Source organism: Beta vulgaris, chromosome 1 (assembly GCF_026745355.1).
Source record: "Beta vulgaris subsp. vulgaris cultivar EL10 chromosome 1, EL10.2, whole genome shotgun sequence".
Taxonomy (NCBI): Eukaryota; Viridiplantae; Streptophyta; class Magnoliopsida; order Caryophyllales; family Amaranthaceae; genus Beta; species Beta vulgaris.
In genome coordinates, this window is record NC_079202.1 from 1940600 (window position 1) to 1964329 (window position 23730).

The window sequence follows — 23730 nt, forward strand, 5'->3', positions numbered from 1 at the left end:
TCAGATCTATAGGTCTTGTATACTTCTCTTTGTTTTGCTTAATGTTCTTGTATACTTCTCTTTGTTTTGATTAATGTTCTTGTATTTTCATCTTCGTTTTGTTTAATGTTCTTGTATTTTCATCTTTGTTTTGATTAATGTTCTTGTATTTTCAGATCTATAATTTCTTCTCTTCTGTATATTAGTTTTTGTTCCTTAATTTTCATTTTCGTTTCGTTCTTTTTTTTTTTTTGGGTTTAGTATTTTCATTTTCGTTTCGTTTCGCTTCTGTATAATTTCAGAAAATGTGAGTTTATGAGTAAAAAAATGTCAAATTTTTTTTTTTTTTGGTAGGAAGGGCTGCGCTTTTACCTAAAAAGTGCAGCCCTTCCTACCAAAAAGGGTTGCGCTTTTACCTAAAAAGCGCAACCCTTCTTTGTGAAGGGCTGCGCGCAGCCCTACTTAAAAAGTGAAGGGCTGCTATTGAAAGGGCTGCTGTCAAAAAGCGCAAGCCTACAGGCCTTTTTCAACGCAGCCCTTCTTCATTTTTCCACTAGTGATGGCATTTGTTAAAATGACTATGTTTACATGTGAATGCATTGTTTAAATGAGTATGAAAATTTTCAATTGACTATAAAATCATGATCATATAAAAGTTATGTGGACTTCAAATGAGTAAAATATATAGTCTTCGATGAGTAAAGAAAATTGTTTTTCTAAAACTTCACCAGTGCCTGCTCAACTTAGACAATATAACACAATCATGAAATTAAACATAATCATTTGCAAAAATGTCCTTTGTTTAAGGTAAGATGAATATTCCTTGCAAGTGGAGATAAGAGGATTTGCAAATTCCGCTTTACAAGTGACAAGAATCGAACTCTTGCTACAATTGACCAACTAGATCGACCTTAATTCTTATATGCAAAAATATTATACTCATTTGCGAAATTTGTAAACATACTTATCTAACATTAAGTGTATACAGAGTCGTGTGCACCAAAATATAGGGTATAGCACTCCAAAGATGGAGTGGGTACATGCTTACCACTCTAGCAATATCTTATCAAATAACACAAGCCCAAAGATCCAATTCTTTTTCTGGCTTGCATGCCTTGACCGTTTACCTCATAAAAAACTCCTACACCAACGTTCTATTTCAACTGACTCATTTTGTCCCCGATGTGCTCATCCCGTGGAAGATGTTGACCATATATTTAGGTGGTGTAGCAAATCAAGAGAAGTCTGGGAGCATATGTTTGTAGATCTCAACCAAGGAAGTTCCGTGTTGGAATGGATCCAAGAGAACCTTAGATGCCATCAATGTTTCGGATGGTCCCTTGGTCCCATGTATATCCTTTCTTGCTTTATGAAATATGGTTAAGTAGGAATCACTGTGTGTTTAGACCGGATACCTCCCAGCTCAAACCGCTTGAAATTATTAACAAGGCTGTCAGTGCAGCCCTTTTCTACCTAAAAGCAAACGTGAGTATAAAGAAATCGAGTGATCCTGTTTGTAGACTAAGGTTAACCCACCATGTTCCAAAGACTGGATGATGGTAAATGTAGATGCGTCTTTCTTTCAAGCCAACGTACCTAGTGGGATTGGGGGGGTAGTGAGAGACCATAAGGGAAGGTGGGTTGTAGGTTTCCAAAAGTGCACCTTTGCATGTAATGCCTTGTTAGCAGAATTACTGGGAATTAGGGAAGGTTTGACTATAGCCAAGGATAGAGGCGTTCAAAGTTTGGTCTTATTTTCGGACTGCAAAGTAGCCACCCAACTTGTAACCCATGGGATGACCCATACTAACCATTTTGCGAGTGTTGTCAAAAATTGCAGGGAGTTGAGTAAGAGCTTTAAGGAAATCAAGATAATGCACTGCAGAAGGGAGGTTAACAAAATAGCGGATGCTTTGGCAAAGAAGACGGAGGACCTAGATGGGATCATTAATGTAACTAAGTTTCTCCCCACTCCCCCTAGTTTTTGTATGGATGACTATCATGAGGATTGTATTGTAAGCTTGGACGAGACAATGATAAACTCTGATGTAATAGCTTAATTAATTAATTAAAGTCACCTATTTCACCAAAAAAAAAAATATCTTATCAAATAACAATTGTCTTCTGGAAGTGTCGAGGTCAAATGGTCAATTATAGAATTCCTAACAAATTAAACAATAGTAGTATGTAGTAGTATAAGTAATGAGGTGGGGTTTAATCTACTAGACAACTACGTCATGATCAATAATAGTGTCATGGTATTTTGTGATGCTATAATTCCATGTGCAGTTTGACAAGGCTAATTCAATGTTAAAAGAAGTACTTAGACCTGTTCTCTCTAACTTATTTTCAGTTCAGTTCAGTTCAGCTCCAATAAGTTCAGTTCAGTTCAGCTCCAATAAATTCAGTTCAGTACAGCTCTATTCTTTTATAACCATTTTGTTAAATATTATTATTATGTTGGTATAATTTATTTTACTAATTACTCTTATTATTATTATTATTATCATTATTATTATTATTTAAATATATATCATTATTATTATTATTATTATTATTATTATTATTATTATTTCTATATATTATTTTGTTTATTATAGCTTTACTCAAAGCACAAATAAACCCACTTTTTAGCCCATAAACCAATCAAATCGCGTCAAGACGTTTTATGATGTAATATTCGCGGTCCAACCCAATCATTATTTTTATTACTAAATATTTTTATATTATTAAATCTAATTATTAAAATAGTAATATTAATTTACTTCTTAGATATTATCGTTATTATATATCATCATCAAGTATTAATATATTAATACAAATAATATAAAATAATTATTATTAATTATCATTATTATCATTAATTATTATTATTATTATTATTAATTTATGATTATTAATTATTTATTTATAATTATCATATAAAAATATCCAAAATACTACTATTATTATTCATTATTATTACTTATCATTATAATTATTATTTAATAATCATATTATTGTTGTTTAAAATATTATTTATACATTTATTACATTCAATTTAATTTAATTCAATTCAGTTCAGTTCAGTTCAGTTCAGTTCAGTTCAGCTCCAATAAGTTCAGTTCAGTTCAGCTTCAATAAGTTCAATTCAGTTGTTTTATGCCGAAGAGAACAGGCCCTTAGTCGCCTACAAGACGTCGTTCTTTTGTAATGAGAGAAACTAAATTGAACTGAAAGAAACTGAATTGTTGAGAGAAACTGAACTGCAGAGAGAAGTTGAAGTGAACAAAATTTAACTGAACTAAATTAAACCGGATTTAAATGAATTGAACTGAAATTAACTGAATTGAACCGAAAATAAGTCTAAAAGAATAGGGCCTTATTTTGAGAGTCGAAAAATATTACAATTATAGTATGAAATTACCCTTAAGCATACACTATTGTTAGCAAATTACGAGAGCCCGACAATGGCAATGCAGTACTAAAATGGAATCTTAATAAGGAAACGCCACTTATCTATGTATACAAATATATTAAAAGGTGTGCCTGACAATGTACACACGTCATGTGGTACCTTTATTACTCCACTAGAAGTGTCCAATGTGTATATAAGTTATGTCAATTAACAAAAGTAAAATTAACTTGCAACAAGATTTGAACCTGTTACCTCTTGCTATTATACATGACATAATTACCATCTCAACTTTTGATCATGCTTTATTATATTTGTACCTTTTAAATGTTGAGTTTTCCTTAATACTTCCTCCGTTTCTAAATAAGTGCAACATTTGCATAGTGTTTACTATTCACATTTTAAACTTTGATTAGTTTTGGTGATTTACATTTTCGAAAAAACATAGTCATGTGGGATCTTGTTAGATTCGTCTAAATGTGAATTTTTTTAATATCAACTTTTTATAATCTTTACTTATTGATAATTGAAGATATTAATGGTTAAAATAATGTATTGGCAAACATGAAAACAAGAAGTGTTGCACTTATTTAGAAACGGAGGAAGTATATTTTAATGGGAATGAAAAAAATTGCATATCAAGTTCGGAAAATAATACCAACTCGAGACAACGCTCGATCCCCAATACTAGTTGGATATTTAGTTATAATTATAAATTAACATGCAAATTGCAATGAATATTAACATTTAAAGTAGTAAGAGGCGTCATAAAACACGATTATGCATATATTAAAAATACGAGGCTCATGGTACCATCATACCAGTATTGTTGGATAATATATACTCTCCAGAAATTACAAAAAAAAAAATCAATACTTCAATCAATGATGTTGCCTAGATTTCACGTTATAACTAGTTATTAGGCCCGGGTAATATTCCGAGTAAGAAAAAAATTCATTTATTAATATAATACTTTATGATAATAACACTAAGTACAAGTTAGTCTAGTGGTTAAGACTTTAGTATATGTACTTAAGGTCTCGGGATCAAACCTTGTACTATGCGATTTCTAGTTTTTTTTATCGTACATGGATTACATGAACTAAAACTCCCTAGGAAGAGCGCCACGTGGCACAGTTTCTTGTTCATGCACGGCTTTTAATATATTTACTAGTTATTAGACCCGGACTATGCCCCGGGTAAGAAAAAATTTCATTTATTAATATAATACTTTATGATAATAACACTAAATACAACTTAGCCTAGTGGTTAAGACTTTAGTATATGTACTTGAGGTCTTGTGATCAAACCCTATACTATGCGATTTCTTAAAAAAAATTATTGACATGGATTACATGAACTTAACACTCCCCAGGGAGAGCGCCACGTGGCATAGTTTCTTATTTATGCACGCTTTTTAATATATTTGTATAGATATAGATAGATATGCATAAATCTTAAAGTAATCCCATTTCGGATCTTACAATTCTACGATTTTACGATCTGAAAGGATCTCACTGAACCCGATCCTACGTAGGAACTTAATTTTGTAGGATCTTTCGATCCTATCCAACCATAAAAAATCACATGGTAGGATCTTAATGCGATTTTACGATCTTACGACTCTACGTTCCTATCGTGAAAAAATCATAAAGTAATTTCACATATTATATTTCTCTTATTAGATTTTGGTTGCATGTTACTTAAATCTTATAGTATTGAAAAACTATCACCATTTTTTAATGAAATAAGTCATTATTAATTTGCGTAAAATTTTACATGAGTTTCTCACCATATTCTAGCATAATTATCTCTATTTTACGGAATTGTAGGATCTTACGATCCTACCGATTCGATCCTACCAACCCCTACGATCCAAAGTAGGATCCCGATCCCGATAACATTGGTTAGAACTAGGAAAAACTTTTTCTATCTATTCTCTCTATTGAATGTGTAGAATCATAGGACATTTTAGAGTTAAGAGTTTTTGTTTTTCAATCTTTAGAAGGATTAATTGAAAAGCTATTTACTCATAAACACCTCGTACATGCTAACATTGAGTAGATTAGGGTTTTCATTAAACTCTAATCACTCCATGGATCACAGGACTATCATGACCCCTTTTTGGACTAATTTTAGCTCGTGACATCTAGTGTCATATTTAATTAATTAAATCACTTGCTTTGAAGCCCAATATAGTTAATTATAGGATAATTGATAAAGCTCTTAAGCTCATGTACCTTAAGCAATCTAATATAAGTGTGTGACATTTATGGTTCAACTTAACTCTAGTAGTAAACTCAATCTAACTCTAGAATCATATATAATATTAAAGCAAGAAAAATTCAGCCTGCGTGGCAGCCCCATATTCTTTCTCGCCTCTCATTGCTCCTTTGATTTTTCGACCCCTCTCATTCACTTGCCACATGTCATTTATTGAAGTAATATTTTGCAAATCCTCTTTGATTGAGGCAATGAGGCGTGTATGGGAACAAATCAATTCCTTCCAAATTCTCATATTTGCTACAATTATATTATTATGATTGATTCTTCAACATGGTTTGGTGATTCTTTCCAAATCTCGCGTTCTTCTTCAAACATCTGATTCTTCAACACAATCATAATATAGTAGCAAAAAATTTATTTTGTATAATAGCTGCCAAAATCTTAATCTTTGCGAAAAATTCATTTTTTTTTCTTAAAGTATTGCAATATATTTGTAAAACATAGAAATTTTTTTTACTTAGATAAATATTTTAGATTTATGACTACAACTTATGACAATATCTAATTGAATTTTATGTTACTCTATATTTGCATTTTACCTTTTCAAATATAAATCTTGAAGGTATTTTGATTCGTTATAAAATAAATTATTACATTCAATGTGAAAGCTTTTGTTTGGTATCGAAATAATCTATCTCTATTATATAAGGGAAGGGGGAGCTATGGTGTCCCTCCAGGAAATTATTTTACTGCCTCATGAATAAATTAACTACTTTGCCAAAAAAGAGAAATCAAACTCAAATATACCATAAAAAAGTTAAAAGAATATTGAACACAATTATATCTCTATTATATAAAGGAAGGGGGAGCTATGGTGTTCCCAAGGACATTATTTTACTACCCTCATGAATAAAGTAACTACTTTGCCTAAAAAAGAAAAAAAAATCAAACTCAAATATAACATTAAAAAAGTTAACAAAAATGTTGAAAACAATTATATAATAACTAAGCCACCATAAATGATTACAATTGTCTACAAGTATTAATGCATTCATACTAACAAATCAAATTTTGATTCCTATATAAAAAAAAAAAACGAATTTCTGTCTCGAAAAAATACCAAGCAAGCATCGCGTGCGAAAAATACAAGTGATACTATTATTAAAAGAGCAGTTAAAAGTAAATATATATAGAAATATATTGCTTATTTTATTAGATGAGTGCCTTTTTTTTTATCTTTTATCCAAAGTAAGTAGCGTATTTCCTCTTCCATTTTACTAGATTACATTTTAAAATATACGAATGATTTATGTCAATATTTTAAAGTCTTTAATATTTTATTTACCATTTAAAATCTACATAACATGATTTAAAGAAAAGTATCATAAAATATACATTTCATTATCTTATATTTTATCAATTTTTGATGCAATCATGAAATATATGTATGTATTAGTAACGATGAAATATAAACAGTCTTATTAAACAAAAAATATTTCTTGCATTATCCACGGGGTCCAAAAACTACATTATTATGATGGTTGGTCCATAACTAAGGTGGAAAATGTATTTTCACTTTAATTTTATATATTAAATTATATTAGTACATAGGATAAATTATTTTGTCACTCTTTTTTATGTCTTAAATATTTTATTTAATATTTATAAGTATTTACACCATGATATTCAAGATTGTATTATCACATGTTAATATGAAACAAAAAATTTCATAATATAACTTACAATTCAGATAGTTTACCAGTTAGCTATATATACAAATACATGCAAAAGTCCCATTCTAATAATTTTAAAGATGATTTGCACCCATTACAGGAAGAGAAAAATGAGAATAGCCACGAATTTACATATTTCATCTTATCCATTAAAATATCAACTTGAAAAGTTAAATTTTCGTAAAACCTCACTTTTTCCAAAAAGAAAAAATAACTGCCTTTTTCATTGCTTTTTTTCTTCATAAAAAAAGGCATAAGTTCCAGATAAAGGGAAAAGCTTGCAATGAACACAACTAATTAAGAACTAAACGATGTATAATTATGGATGCGCAAATCCTAAATAATTTCAAATAACAAAGCTAATTAAAATTTGAATATTACAGGTAAATCAATTTATGAATATGTATTAGCATATTTGATTAAACAATATAGAAGAAGCAATGAACAAATTCTAAAACAATATAGTAAAACAGTATAATGAAATTTATGATTGAAGAGATAAGTGATAACTTGGGCGACTACACAAGATAGAGGGCAACATGAATAAAACAGTAAATCCTTGAAAACATAAATTAATAATTGATAACGGCAAGAAATCATCTCAACTTGAACTCAATTCTTTATGTCCCTCTTCTCTAAAATCACCTTCAGTTCCATAGAATTCATCAGCTCGAATATCAAAATAAATTTAAAAAAATTAAAACGACATGCAAAGTTGGGGGATTGCACTTCAAAGTTTAACAAAATCTAATAAAAGATAGAGAACGTTGTTTGCTTTGCCTGAACTGTCCAAAATTGATGTCTTCCTATTTAGATTTAAGGAAAAAGGATTGGGATCAAGAATTTTGTTGGATGCTTTTTTTAATGGATAAGGAAATTCAGTAGAATAGAGGATGGTGATAGCCGTAAACATAGCGTTTGAAGAGAATATGGTCAATATTACCTATTTGTGTGTTTGGATATAATATATGATTTAGGAAATAACAAGTGGGACCAGTTTAACGAGAAAATACGTCTAGGAGTAAGACAAATTATCTATAAGAAAAAACTTTACTAAAAGTTAAAAAAGATTAGCAAAATTATTTGTTAAGTTAACTGCACCATAGAGATTAAAATTATTAATGAATATGTCATTTATTAAAATAAATGAAACATGGGGCACGGGGGGCGAGGATTAAGGAGATGATAGAGATGGAGAGAAATAAAAAGAGGAACTCATGTGATGAAGATAGAGATAAAGATTGAGATAGAGAGAAGTGCTCCCTCCAGGTTTTATCAGTTTACCCACTATTTTCGGCATAGAGTTTTAAAAGAAATAGATATGTGGGTCATAGAAGGAAAGATAAATTATTAGTTTATTGGCATATCGTATTGTGTTGTGGGCCAACAAAAGTTGAGTGCGAAAGTAAAGATAATAATAAACAAATAGTGAGACCATTCCAAAAAACAGAAAAAAAAACTGTATAAGCTAATAAGGGACAACTCAAAAAGGAAAGTGGGCAAACTAATAAAACCAGAGGGAATAATTTTCAATTAAAGTAACGTGTCATTTATTATGAAACATCCTAAAACAGCAAGTGTTTTGTGTATTTTAGAATGAAAAAAATATATTTATTAATTATATTACGGCTGAAGTTCTTAAAAATTTCTAATACATAATTATAAAAATATCTTTTAATCCTCAGATAAGTTTTATGGGAGTGTAAATATTTGGGTATTCGTGCACATACAGTTGAGCTAACATTCGTAACCGTAAGGAGTAATTCGTTGCAAACTTTACTTAGATGGGTAACACGTACTTTTAAATTATTTACCCAATGTGATGATTTTATTATGTAACATAGTTAATATAGTTAATTGTTTAGTTTACAATTAAATTTGTTTACTATTTTATTAATTGTTTGTGAATTTGTACATCATATTAATATATCACATTTGAATGCAACCACTTTTAAAAAATAGGCAATCATTACCATTAAAATATAAGTATATTTACTTAATAAAACTTCCCGTGCATTTTGCACGGGTCCAAAAACTAGTGATTCTAGTAAAGTATTACAACTTCCTAAAATTAACTCATAGTTGGGCATAGTTATAGGTCAAAGCTAGATCATGCTGGTTAATCTGCAGCCTAGTATATAACTTCAATGCCATCTCCAATGATAACTAAGCACTATGGAGTATATTGGATTCTTATACAATTATGTCATTTTTCAACTTGTGCCGACTCATATATATTCTTGTGTGTGCCTAGTTGTGTAAGGTCCAAGCAGCTTCATGCTGATTTTGGTAGGAATCAAAGTGAGCCCCATCAATTACTAAAGATCAAAGCTATGTCGTTGCTTAGACACTGATTGAGTGTTTACTCGAATACGGGTTTTCAAGTGTTCGATTTGGCTATTTTGTAGGAAAAGAAAACAAGTTTTTAGTTTAAAATATTACTAAAGATCAAAGAAATGTTGCTTAGACACTGATTGAGTGTTTACTCGAATACGGGTTTTTAAGTATCCGATTCGGCTATATATTTTGTAGGAAAAGAAAACAAGTTTTTAGTTTAAAATGAAGCATCCAAGTGAAGTGTCGGACACGACACGACACGACACAATACCTGTTTTTGAGGTCAATGAAGATGTCGGAGTAACATAGGATGAAAGTAATGTGTTTATGAAAAAATTGTTTTTACAAAATCTGTAGCACACAACTCAATTGCCACATCAAGTGAGTGTCAAAGGTCATAAGTCAAATCAAGTAAAAGGAGTTTCTGTTAACAAAATAACAAATATACTCCACGCCAATATATAATAGGTGATTATAGTATCTCCAATTATCACTATATGTCAATAATCATGCAATTCTACTAGTTGACAATAACAGTCCTCAGCCTCACCCACCCACCTCTTTCTCTTTCTCCTACCTCACTTTCAAAATTAAAAGAGCAAAGCCAACTGGCATTTTTCATTCATTCATATCAGGATAAAATGAGACGTAGCAACATTTTAGTACATGACAAACTTAGCCTAAGAATAATACCATTACATACATTTCTATGTCATTTTTATTATTACTACTCTTCCAATATATACTTTCACCATCTTTTCCTCTCTTCCTCCTCCCTATTTGTATACTTCTAACACATAAGAAATCCTCAAATTCTTACCATAAACAAACTCTTATGATCAAATTGTAAAGGAAATACTCCAACAATTACACATATAGCTAATATATATCGCTAAACTATCAGATATAAAAACATGGATATCGCGGCGTCTGAATGGAGTGCAGGGTGTGAATCTGGTTGGACAGGCTACTTGGATGAATCATACATTTCAAGACATTACAACAATGGTGTGGTTGATGATCATCCTCATAGTTATACAATGAATTTAACTCGCAATTACGATGATGATGATATGTCCATGGTTTCTGATGCATCTTCAGGTCCTCCACAGCATGTTGTTGTACAAGAATATGATGCACAATCATATAGTCGTAGTACCATCAACAGGGATAATTGTTATTCCACTACTTCTGAGAAATCGTCCAAAAAATTTGTCAAGAAATCAAAGAAATCCAGTAAAGAGACCAAGACACAGGGTAATAATAAACATCAACAATATCAGCAATCATGTTATCTTGATGACACTGCTAGCTCTCCTACAATAACCCATTCTAAGGTAAAATAATATTCACTTTGTTAAAATGTTACTATGTTTCTCCTAGTTATTGTAATTAGCTAGTAATATAAATTAAACTATAAGTTTAATTAATGATTTACTATGTTTAATTTGTAGATGTATGACATTCCTTCTACGTTGGACTTTTCACAGAGCATGTCAGCAACCTATCCACAGGTAATAATAATATATGCTAGATTTTAATCCTGGGGATTTCTCGGATTATTAATATTTTCAATTTTTTTAAAATTAAATTTAATGTTACATAGTTATTCGTTAAAATCTTAAAATATTAACTTGGGATTACGTGGTCGAATTTTATAAAAGCCTACTTTTTTTTAGTATAGATGACTTTTTTTCCTATTTCTTGAATGATTTTTTAAAAACAATTTCATATAGCATGTACTTTATTATATTATACTGGCAGTACTAACAAAGGAGTTTTTCTGTGATTTTAGGGGAATTCTTCATACAGTAATCACTATGATTTTTGGCAAACTTCTCATCCTAAAGATACTGATCATTCAGCTCAACCAGGTAATTATTTCTAATATAAATTCATAATAATAATGCTAACTATATAGAAGTCACCATAATTGGCATTTTTATAGGAACACTAGCCAGATTTGGAATTATTTATATTAATTTTTCATTATTAATCACATTCGTCCTTTGAAAAAGTACTTATAATCTGTTTTCGTCTGTTCTATAAAGAGCTACTCACTTTATTTTATTCCAAATTTGATAATACATTACTTATGATTGACCCACACTACTCTCACTAAATATAGAAAGGAAAACATGTGTGTTGTGTAACCAACTTTTTACATTCTCCTTCCTTTTACCCAAACTGATAAAAGTTTGTAATAGTTGAGTAGTTTTTCAAATAACATGTAAAATGTATTATATATGTTACCAAAGTAAAAAGGAAAATTAAGTGTCAGATACTAAAAGTAAATCTTAGGTAAGATAATATGGCACTAACATCTATTAACTAAGAGTCTAAGATATAGATGTAGGACAACATTTATATGCTTATAAAACCACATGGATACTATGAAGACAATGAAATATATGATGGTAGTACTAGTGTATAACTTTGCAACAAACATATGAACATATAAATACTATATGTAAAATTTTAGTATGATGGTACACTTGTAAATTCACAACAATCTCGTACTTCTTTTTTTTTTAATTACACCACTTGTTTTTTCACATACTTTAACATGCTTCTTTGGACATTAATCTCTATAATTGCGTATAAGTAAAAATTATAACAAGTTGATTTTTGCAATCCTTGTATTGAGAGGAATTTAGCAAGATCCTATTTGATTATCTTTTTTCAGATATAATAGTGAAAAAAAGTTGTCAAAGCTCGTTGCTGAATATTACCCAAATATCAAATGGCGCAACTGAAAATATAGCTAAAGTAATAAATTCTTGTCATAGGGTCTCATGTGTAATTTGGTTGCAAACTAATAATATTTGCATCTCTTTGACAGGTGAGTTGCAAGGAAGAGTATGGGAATAAGACAATGGAAAAGACATTATGAGAAAGTTACATAAGTAAATCTACTCTCTCAAAGAGGGAGAGATGGAAAAAAATGGTGTGGATGTCAAAAAAGAAATGTGTTAAAGATCTTAGTAGGGATATTAATTCTGTCTTCTTTCGTTTCTTTTTTGTTTGTTATTATGATTAATTATATTTCTCTTTTTCCCTGGCTTCTTTTCATCTGTTCCTGTCAATACAATGGGAAACAACCTGAGAACAAATATATATATTCAAATAATTATTTACTCCCAAATTCTTAATGGTGTCCCATGCCTTTCTTTCCAGCACAAAAGTGTAATTTGTCAGATTACTATATTTTTTTTCAACACCTTATTGTAGGTGATGTAAGATAAGTTAGGGACAGATAATGATCTTAAGATTAGAATATAAACTTAATCATAAGAAAATAAATTGGAAAAATAAAAGTAAGGCTTCCTTTGTGGTTAAAGATAAAAAGAAAAGAACAAAATGGAAGAGATGATAGGATGAGAGGGGTGGAAGGTAAGGATTATGGAAAAATATGTAACATTTCTTTTTTCCTAAGCAAAAAATTAAACATGCTTCATAAATCAAAGAAAGAAAATATGAAAATTATCATCTTGCAAAATGTTTACCACCAAAGTGACACATTATAATTGTCATTTGTCTAGCATATCATATTGATTGAAAGACATGCCATTGTTATTTGTTAGAGAGAATAATATAAACGATCCTGTTAAAAAAAAAAAAAAAAAAGAATAATATAAACGAGATGTAATCTTACGCGAGTTTTCATAATTAACCTATTACTCCCCTCCTTTCTTTTTATTAGATATAATTCACTTTGGCACAAATATCTGGACATATATGTGGCAAGGTCCAAGGATCCCATTAATATCTTTAATATAGATGAAAAAATCAAGTAAGGATTAGATAGGTAGGTTTAGCATAGATCGAATGATGATAAAAAGAAGGGTAAAATAGGTAGGAATAATATGAGGGTACATGCTAAAAAACAAGGAATAGTAAATAATTTGAGATATCCATTTATAGTATATGTAGCAAATAAAAAGACAGATATTATGATTTAATACTTCATTCTTTTCACAAATTACAATAGCAATATTTTGACTTTTACGTTTACCAACACATAATTTTAGTCATCAATATCTTTAATAAATACTATTTGTAAAATTAATAAAAAAAAGTTATATATTAAAATCATACGCGAAAACTTACATAAGAATTGTAATTAAGTTGTTGGTGATACAGCTTATTGCTCTTAGCAACTCTCAGCTAACCAACTGGCAGTTAGCTCAGTAAATTATAAGCTAGTTACATTGTTAAATCTGTTAGGAAGTTAGTTATAAAGCTTGCAGCATACGCTTCTTGTTAGTTGTATATATACTCCTCCCTCTTAGTTTGTAAGATCATAAGTTCATAATATTTAGAGATTTTAATTTCTCTCTCTCTCAAATTCTCTTCGATAATATCATCTACATCTTCTACATTTCATCTTAATTAAACTCTAGGAGGTTGAATTCACATGGTATCAGAGCTAAAAGGTCTTGAATCCAATTAGTATTCCAATTGAAGATATTTCTCTGCATTTAAACTCAAATTTGATCAATTTTAATACTGATTCAATTTCTTTAGAATTTTTGCAGAATTATTCTTGGATTCAATTCTTCACTCTTAAAGAGGAAGGTGATGACAATTTTGTTCCAAGAACTCCTGAAGTTCCTGAAAAAATTTCTTCCAATCTTGGATATAATGATCCATTTTACTTAGGATCTAGAGATCATCCTAAGCAGCAACTTGCTGCACACAAATTCAATGGTGAAAACTTCTTGGGTTGGAATCGAGTGATTATAATGACACTTGGAGCTAAGAATAAATTGTGTTTCATCGATGGAACAAGTAAAAATCTGATGTTGATTCATCAGCTCTCCAAAAGTGAATCAGAAATGAATATCTGGTTCAATCATGGATCATTAATTCAATGGAGAAGACAATTTCAGAAGGTTTCCTATTACAACAATCTGCACACCAGCTATAGGAAGAAATACTTGAGAGTTATATGGTCAATCTAATGCTCTTCAATTGTTTGAATTACATCAAAAGATGACTTCTATTCAGCAAGATGATTCACCTATTGTTGAGTATTATTCTAGATTGAAGAGAGTATGGGATGAACTTCAGTCGATTGAAAGATTTCATGACTGTACTTGTGGAGCATTAATTAGCTACCTCAAATCAGTGCTTTTGCATCTATGGCAATGTTCTGGAGAACGAAGGGATTACAAGAAGTATAAGGTGGATAAGAGTGATAGAAAATGTGATTATTGCAAGAAGATTGGACACACCATGCATAGTGTATACTCTCTGGCAATGTTCCAAAATGGTTTACAAAACTCAAAAAGCAAGCAGCCAAATAGAGGTTCTTCTTCTAAAGTGACAGCTCATGTATTTGAAGTTCAAACTGTTGGTGATTTTGTGGCTAATAATCCCTTAGATTACAATGCTAATTCTTCTCAAAAAGAAGTGGAGGTAGATGCTTCGATAGTGAATGCAGTATACAAAGAGATGATGAAGTTAATGAAGAATCAATCTAGTGTTACAGATTACTCTTAATCTTCTCCATCTATCAACTTTGCAGGTACTTTTAATAATGCATCTAATGAGTCATTAACTATTTATTACACTCACTTAGACTGGATTGTTGATACAGGAGGAACATATCATATGATATGTGATAAGAATATGTTTCTCACTTACAAAAATTTAATTCAACCTTTCAAGGCTGGTTTACCTGATGGTAAAGTAAAATTAGTTGACCATGTTGGCTCAGTTTCCATTACTCCTGATATTACTATTTTAAATGTGTTTTATCTTTCTGATTTCAAACACAATCTCTTGTCTGTTGGTAAGCTTTTAGATGAACATAATCTACTTGCCAAATGTACTTCTACATCATATGTGTTTCAGAACCTTGCAACTAGCACAATCAAGGTTGTTGCTGTGAGACAAGTTGATCTCTAACAAGTTTATCTTATATTATTCTCATTTTTTTCTCAAAGGACTGCTTTAAATGTCAGTACTTTACCTTCATATGAGATTTTTCATTCTAGACTTGGACATCCTTCTGATCAAAAGATGAATAAGTTGTCTAGTTTGTTTACTTTCAAAATAATTAAATTTAGATTTGGATTGTGGATCTTGTATATATGCCAAAATGCATATATCCCCTTTCCCTTCTTCTACTTCTCATGCATCTAAATCGTTTGCTTTGCTACATGTGGATCTCTGGGGACCCAGACAGCCTTGTTCAAATGGTGCTACATATTTTCTCACACTTCCTGATGACCACAGTAGAGTCACTTTGACTAATTTAATTCACTCTAAAACACAAGTTCCACTCATTTTATCTCAATTCGTAACTTATATTGAGACACAGTTTGGTTTACATTTGAAACATATAAGGAGTGATAATGGAACTGGGAATATATAGAGTTATTGTATTCAACTTTTTGCTCAAAAAGGTATCATACATCAACTAAGTATTCCTAATACTTCCAACAAAATGGGAGAGTAGAAAGAAAACATAAACCTCTTTTAGATACTACTAGAGCACTAAGACTTCATGCTCATTTACCTATAAAATTTTGGGAAGATTTCTTAATAGCAGCTACATATCTAATTAATTTAATGCCTACTGTGATATTGGGTGGGAAAACACCTTTTGAAATTCTCATGAAAAGACTAACTACATATGATCATTTGAGGGCAATTGGATGTTTGTGTTATGTTGAACACAAGTTCTAACAAGTTTGCTCCAAGATCAGAGCCACCAAGTGTATCTTCCTTTGTTATCCCTTTGCTAAAAAAGACTATAGATAGATGTTATGATCTCACTACACACAAAATCATCCTGAGTAGGAATCTCAAGTTTCAAGAACACATATTTCCTTTTTCTTCATCTTTGTCTATCTCACATTCTACTCCTTTTTCTCAAACTAAACCCAACTTAGTTAACCCTGCTATTCATGATCCCATAGATATTCTACCTTCTTATTATTCTCCAGTTGTTATACCATCTTTTTCCAATAATCCTTCTTCTTCGAGTTCATTTATACCTACACATTCCTCTACTTCTTTTCCTTCACTTGATACTTCTAATCTACTCATATCTCTTCTTCTCTTCAACCTTCTCCTACATCTTCTCCTCTTGCCTCTCACTGTACTACTTCTATTCCTATCATTACTAGAAAATCTTTTAGACATATTCAGCCTCCTACCAGACTAGCAGATTTTATTGTTGATTTACCTAATATACATCATACTTCTTCCTCAATGTTTTAACGTTTCTACTTCTCCTTTTTTTCCCACCTATAGCCAAGAACATCTAGCTAATCTTGCTAATGTTCTCTTATTGAACCTGCTAATTACAAGTAAGCTAGTCAAGAGAGTAGGTGGATTGAGGCTATGAACAAAGAACTTTCAGCCTTAGAACAAAACGAGACTTGGGATCTTGTTTCTCTGCCTCTATATCATAAATCTATTGGTTGTAAATGGGTCTATAAGACCAAATTCAACCCAAATAGTATTGTTGAAAGATGCAAAGCCAGATTAGTGGCTAGAGGAGATAGAAAAATTGAAGGTAAATATGTTAAGCACAATCCAGTTGTAAAATTCAGCACATTTAGAATTCTGATGGCATTAGCTGCTACTTAGCTTGTAACCTTGAGCTTACATCAGTTAGACATTAACAATGCATTTCCTCATGGCTATGTTGAAATAAATTGTATATGCAACCACCTCAAGGCTACACTAAATCTTCGCCGGGGCAAGATTGCAAGTTAAAAAGATCTGTATATGGCTTAAGACAAGCCTCCATGCAATGGAATTTAGAGTTAACCAAGTTTTCACTTTCCTATGATTTTACTCAATCCAAATTGGACTATTCTATATTCACTATGAAGACTGATTCAGATTTCTTGTGGTTGTTGCTTATGTAGATGATCTATCGATGGCTGGTATTTGTCTACTATTACACACCTTAAAGTGTAGCTGCATAAAGCCTTCACTATAAAAAGTCTTGGAGAATTAAGATATTTTCTTGGCATATAGGTCAAAAAAGATTCATCTGGCCGGGGGTCTTTTGAATCAAAGGAAATATATACTTGATTAGCTTAAAAATTGTTCCATGGAAACTTGCTATCTTGCTGCATTTCCTCTTCCCAAAGGTCTTAAACTCAGCATTTATGAGGAGGATAAACTAACTGATCTAGAGGTGTACAAAAGAATTATTGGAAAATTGCTCTATTTGAACATAACTAGGCCTGACATCAGTCATGTTATTCAGCAACTTAGTGATCAGTTTCGATCTTATCCAAGAATGCCTCATTTTTTAGCTGTTCAACATGTTCTTAATTAAATATTTAAAAGGCACATTACAACATGGCCTATTCTACTCTGCTCAAAATTATATTCAACTTGTTGCTTAGGCGTTGTTTGGTTAACAAAACAAATCATGGGAAGTGCAAATTCCTAGGAAGTAGAAGTATATGAAGTTGTTTGGTTGGCAAAATCATGAGAATTTGCACTTCCTAGGAAGTTCTACTTCCTCCAAAATGGAAGAAGTTACTTACCTAGGTCCCCCTAGGTAAGTAGAGCTTCCCATAGGAAGTTCTACTTCCCATTATCAACCAAACACAATTTTACACTTCCTAGGAATTTCAAATACATGGAAAAAATAACTTCCTAGGAAGTACGACTTCCTATATACAACCAAACAAGGCCTTATTGTGATGCAGATTGGGCTAGTTTTCAGGGTCGTCTCATAAAATTAGGGGCCCTGTGCTAAAATAAATTATAAAGATTAATTTTTTTTTTGTTGAATAGAAGAGACGGAAGAGTTATAAATGGGGCTTTTTGGAAGATAGGAGAAGAACAAGAAAAACACCAAATAGAAATTAATCTCTATATATTTGTATTTGTAATCAGTTAAGTTTTTTTTTTTTCTTTGGACGGACCACTAATAGAATTAGGCCCTTATATTTCGGGGGCCCTATGCAGTTGCTCACCATGCACATGGCCTTAGCCGCCTATGCTAGTTTTCATTATTCAGGAAGATCTCTTATTGGTTATCATGTCTTTCTTGGATCCTCTCTTATTTCCTGGAAGACTAAGAAACAAAATACTGTTTCTAAAAGCTCAATTGAAGCAGAATATAGAAGTATGAGTCATACTATAAGTGAGCTTGTCTGGTTAGTTGGTCTTCTTAATGACCCCAACATTCATCCTAATATTGTCACTAAACACATTGAAGTCAATCTTGTATTTCATGACAAAACCAAGCATTTGAAGATTGTTTGTCATTATGTTAGAGAAAATGTCCAATCAAGTTTTATTAATTGCTACACACCAAGTTAGCTTCATATGCAAATTGTTGATATTATGACAAAAGCTTTTGGTGTTGTCACAACACAAATTACTCATTGTCAAGCTTGGAATGATTCTCTCTGAATAATTCAGATTCCAGCTTGAGGAGGGGGTGTAAGTAAGTTGTTGTTGATGCAGGTTATTGCTCTTAGCAACTCTCGGCTAACCAACTGGTAGTTAGCTCAGTAAATCATAAGCTAGTTAGTTTGTTAAATCTGTTAGCAAGTTAATTATATAGCTTGCAGCATACGCTTCTTGTTAGTTGTATATTTTTTTAAAAGGTAAGGTGAAGTTCCTTGCAAGGAAGAGGGAAAATTGGGGATACTTCCTTGTAAGGAGTGAGACTCGATCCTAGGATCTCTGAAATCAAAGGTGAAGCCAACACTACTAGGCTATCACCTATTGCTCTTAGTTGTATACATACTCCTTCCTCTTAGTTTTGTAAGATCATAAGTTCATAATATAAAGATATTATAATTTCCTCAAATTCTCTCTGATAATATCATCTACATCTTCTACATTTCATCTAGAGTTGAATTCACAAGAATGTATACTATATAAATAAGAAGAAAAAAACCTGGCCAAAGTTAAGATATGTACTTCCTCCATTACTAAATAGAGTGTCAATATCTTTTGGGCACAAGTATTAAGAAGAAATCAATATTATTAAATCATAATTAAATATAGAAGCTAGTACACTTTTTATGAATTGTTTATTAAGGAGAGAAAATGTGGGTCATATTGGTAAGTGGGTGATATATAAAGTTGAAAGCAAAATAATAGTATTTTAATTGGACTCATATCAAATAAGGAAATGAGAAATCTATTTGGAACAAACATAAATGAAAAACGGACACTCTATTTAAGGACGGAGGGAGTATCAGTTTAGAATGCAATATATTTTTTTAAGGTAAGAAGAAGGCGCCCTAGTCGGACCGGAACCTCGCACAGGTCAACTCGGCCCGGGTTTGCAGGCAAGGCCCCTTTGAAGTAGGGGGAATGGTAAGGGGAAATCCCCACCTCCAAAGTGCCTTTAAGGCCAGGAGGGTTTGATACAAATCAAACCGCTAAATTAAGTACTACTTGGTGTTTAGAATGCAACATGTTACAAACTTAAGGTCATAAAATAAAGAAGTATATGTATAATTATATGTGGTGTATTTGAAATTGGAATAAGCCAATAACAACACAGCACAGAACAGTAAAAAGGAAGGGTGAATGATTGGCATCGGTCTATATAATATCAGATTACATAATGCTCAAAGATTATCATTCCCTACCAATTTGTATAAAAACCTCACAGTCATAGCAGGTAGGTCTACAAGGTATTAGAGCCTCATGATTTTAACCATTACAAAGGACGAAATTTGTAGAGTCTAGATTAAAATGTTTGGGAAATTATTTTTGGATGATTATTTTTCACAAAATTTTCAATTTTTTTTGTTTTTTTAGATGTGGTTAAACAGCCTAAATAATTTATTTGTGAATGACATTTAAATGGCTAAAAGCCAAATATAAAAAAAGTTTGTTTCACTAAACTTTTTGATACTGGGTGGTTTTTGCTATTGCCTACTATTACTTCATAAACCCTAATTCCAAATCACGTGCTACATTACATTTTTGATGAATTCTAAATTTTTAGGGAAGTGAAAAAAAACCAAGATCTAGACCATAAACACGTGGACGGTAATGATAATACACACACTATTAAACAACAATAATATTTGGTGTTGCTATACTTTTTTTTTTTTAACTGCATAGTTGTGAGAGAGATCACCATGAGTATCATATACTTGGGTGCATAGTCTAAATTGCGTAAAAAATTAGAGATTTTTGGCCATCAAATCCTTAATTGGTATAGTGGTTGCTCATTTTGTCCATTAATCAATTGGTCGGGGATTCGATCCTTGACCTTTGGGAATGGAAAGAGGTTATTGGCCAGCCATTTACCCTTAAGTGGAGCACCCGAAACGAGAGAATTAGTTACTATTATCGGCGGTGGATACCTTGGTTGTTAAAGAAAAAGATATGATGTGCATTATGGTCATAAAGTTACATACACTTCAAAGTAAAAGAATATACATTTAATTTTGTAATAAAATAAAAAACTACAAAGAAGTAATATAACAATATGATAAAATAACATAAGATATAATAATAAAAAATTAATTGTGACCATATTGTACATCATTTTTTTAAAGATTGTATAAAAGACATGTGAATATGATGCGCATCATGGTCATAAAGTTACATACAATTCAAAGTAAAAGAATATACATTTTGTAATATAATAAAAAAACTACAAATAAGCAATATAGCAGTATGATAAAATAACATAAGATATAGTATATAGAAATATTTATTATGACCATATTGTACATATTTTCTTAAGAATTTTTTATCCATAACTACCTTATTTATACTCTTTTTTGCTAGAAACTACCTTATTTACAAAATTATTTATAAAATTATATTTGTTACGTTATTGTTTGTTGACCACTACCTAATAACTTTTTCCGGCGTTTAAGTGTAGTTTTTTCGATGAGTAAACTCATGTGTAGGTCACGGGACTAATTATTTTCTTTATTTTATTCCCCCTTCTATTTTTCCCTCCCTTTTCTAAACTAACACTCTATCTCCTTACCTAACTAAGGATATGCATATGGGTTTTGTACAAAATAGAAGGGGGAATAATATAGAAGGGGGAATAAAAGAAGGAAAAAAAAACAAGTCGTATTGACCTACACATAGGTTTTACTCACCAGAAATCTACAGTCAAATGTCGGAAAAAGTTTTTATATAGTAGTCGACAAACAATAATGTAACAAAGATAATTGTGTACAAAATTTTGTAAATAAGGTAGTTTATAAAAAAAAAAAAAGATAGTTATGTAAAAAAACCTTTTTTAAAAAAATTGTATATCATACTTTTTGAATGTATAATGCAAGTGTTTTCCTTATACTGATTTGCAAGGCATTAGAAGAAGACGAGTGGTCCTTTGAGGGGCAGTGTGTCTGCAAAGGCAATTGATATTTGATACAGCAGAGAGGGGACTGGGGAGGGGGCCAAAAACAACTCATACTAAGCCCAATTTGCCAATTTAAGTGACCCACTTCTTTCTTCCTTTTAGATTTTGCCAGCAAACTCTGAATGCTATAAAGCATGGCTCAAATGGGTAATGCCAGCATTATTTTCTCTAGAACTTAAATGGGGATTTTCTTCAATTTTAGAAATATTCCCATCTTCTCAATCTTATAAGAGTATGTACAATGGGGTTCTTCAATTAGTTCTCCAACTAGTTCTCCAAGGAGAGAGAAAATAGAGAACCACCTCTTACCCAATAATGGGGCTCTTGGTAGTGTCTTGGGTGTCTCTCTATGGAGACACTCTCTATGGAGACACTTTGCAAAGTGGCTCTCGGGGGAGATACCTTTGGGGTTGAAGGAGAGATAGCTCTCCAATATTTGGGGTCCACATGTTATTACAATTACTTAAGTTTTCTTTTCTTCTTACCACCATTTAATGATCTTTTTCCTAACCTCGCTTGACAAATATCACCATGAGGATAATACTTGGCACTCATTACCCGACTCAGAAGTGACTTTTTGTACATGCTCTAAGAATATGAAATGAGGTTCATTTATTGACATGGGGACCACAAAAATATGAAAATAAAGTTGAATGGAAAGCTTTTAAAAGAGTTTTATTGTTGTTGGGTGTTTTTAGACATGACTCTTAAGAGTAGCTTGAAGAGAGAGAATAGGAGAGAGAGTGTGGAGAGCTACTTGGAGAGACATCAATGCCATAATATAACTAGTTATAGAGTTCTCTTTCAAAAAACAAAAGTTATAAAGTTTGTAAAATACACAGGTTGAATAGTTTTATCATCCTTGTTAATATAGTTTTGTAGGACAAGTCACTCTAAAGTTATGCCGTGAATATTATAGATTTTATGATAATAAGAATCAATGCAACTTAATTATTTTATTTGCCTAAATTTTATTCTAAACTAACATAGTAACAAACTCAAACATGGATTGAAAATCAAATCTTGCAGCCACATAACTTTTGAATTTGCACAACCAACCAATATGAATTAGTTATAGGTTATAACTTGATTGATGACAAACCCAAAAACTAAAAACTAAAAAATCAAATTAAAAAAAAAATAAGATTGCCATAATATATAACTAAAGTCCCCTCAAAAAAACAACTAAAGTAAACATGGGGTGAAAGTGTAATTGATGATACTAATGCTCGATTTTTCTACTTAAGACAAACTCTTATGCTTATTTTTCTATCTCTCGAACTCTTGTACTCTTTCGTAGTTTTTATTTTTATTACACAAACTGAAATTTTAAGGTGTATGAACATTTAGGTTTAGAACCATCCTTATATAATAATGTGAGAATAATTTACATAGCTAATATAATGTTAGTGAACTACGTTAATTCTTGTGTCGATTGTTTATTATTATTTGTTTCGTTAATTGCATATTTCACAACATTAAGTATGAAGCTGAAATTATAATTAATTTTCTCAAGTAAACCATTTGATAGATGGTTCGGTAAAAACTATAAAACATATCTAAATAAATATGCATATCCTATAATTAAAGTTTTTGTCATATTTTTTTCATGTTTTAAGCTCACAAAGAAGTTTCCTAATTGTAATGTAACTTTTTACAGGCCAACTCGACCCAACTAACTGAAAATAGTTCTCATTAATTGATTTCAAAAAACTTGC

General features: G+C 31.1%; 1 protein-coding gene across 2 annotated transcripts; it reads left to right on the forward strand.

The window, feature by feature from the left end:
* Positions 1-10234: 10234 nt before the first annotated feature.
* On the forward strand, positions 10235-12806 carry LOC104901890 (hypothetical protein). Of its 2 annotated transcripts, XM_048647720.2 has the most exons (5): positions 10235-10677; positions 10771-11006; positions 11124-11183; positions 11465-11543; positions 12512-12806. In XM_048647720.2, the coding sequence occupies exons 1-5, from the start codon at positions 10584-10586 to the stop codon at positions 12538-12540; spliced, it is 498 nt and encodes a 165-aa protein (XP_048503677.1). In that variant the 5' UTR covers positions 10235-10583; the 3' UTR covers positions 12541-12806. The 2 variants fall into 2 exon arrangements, with proteins under 2 accessions (XP_048503677.1, XP_010687818.3); XM_010689516.4 differs by having other exon boundaries at positions 10250-11006.
* Positions 12807-23730: the final 10924 nt, after the last annotated feature.

What these genes read in the sequence shown, in the direction of transcription:
- LOC104901890 (XM_010689516.4), top strand. Translation starts at nt 10,584, where the DNA reads ATGGATATCGCGGCGTCTGAATGGAGTGCAGGGTGTGAATCTGGTTGG. An exon ending in CTACAATAACCCATTCTAAG is followed by an intron (nt 11,007 to 11,123) that starts GTAAAATAATAT and finishes TTTAATTTGTAG; the next exon opens with ATGTATGACATTCCTTCTAC. An exon ending in TGTCAGCAACCTATCCACAG is followed by an intron (nt 11,184 to 11,464) that starts GTAATAATAATA and finishes CTGTGATTTTAG; the next exon opens with GGGAATTCTTCATACAGTAA.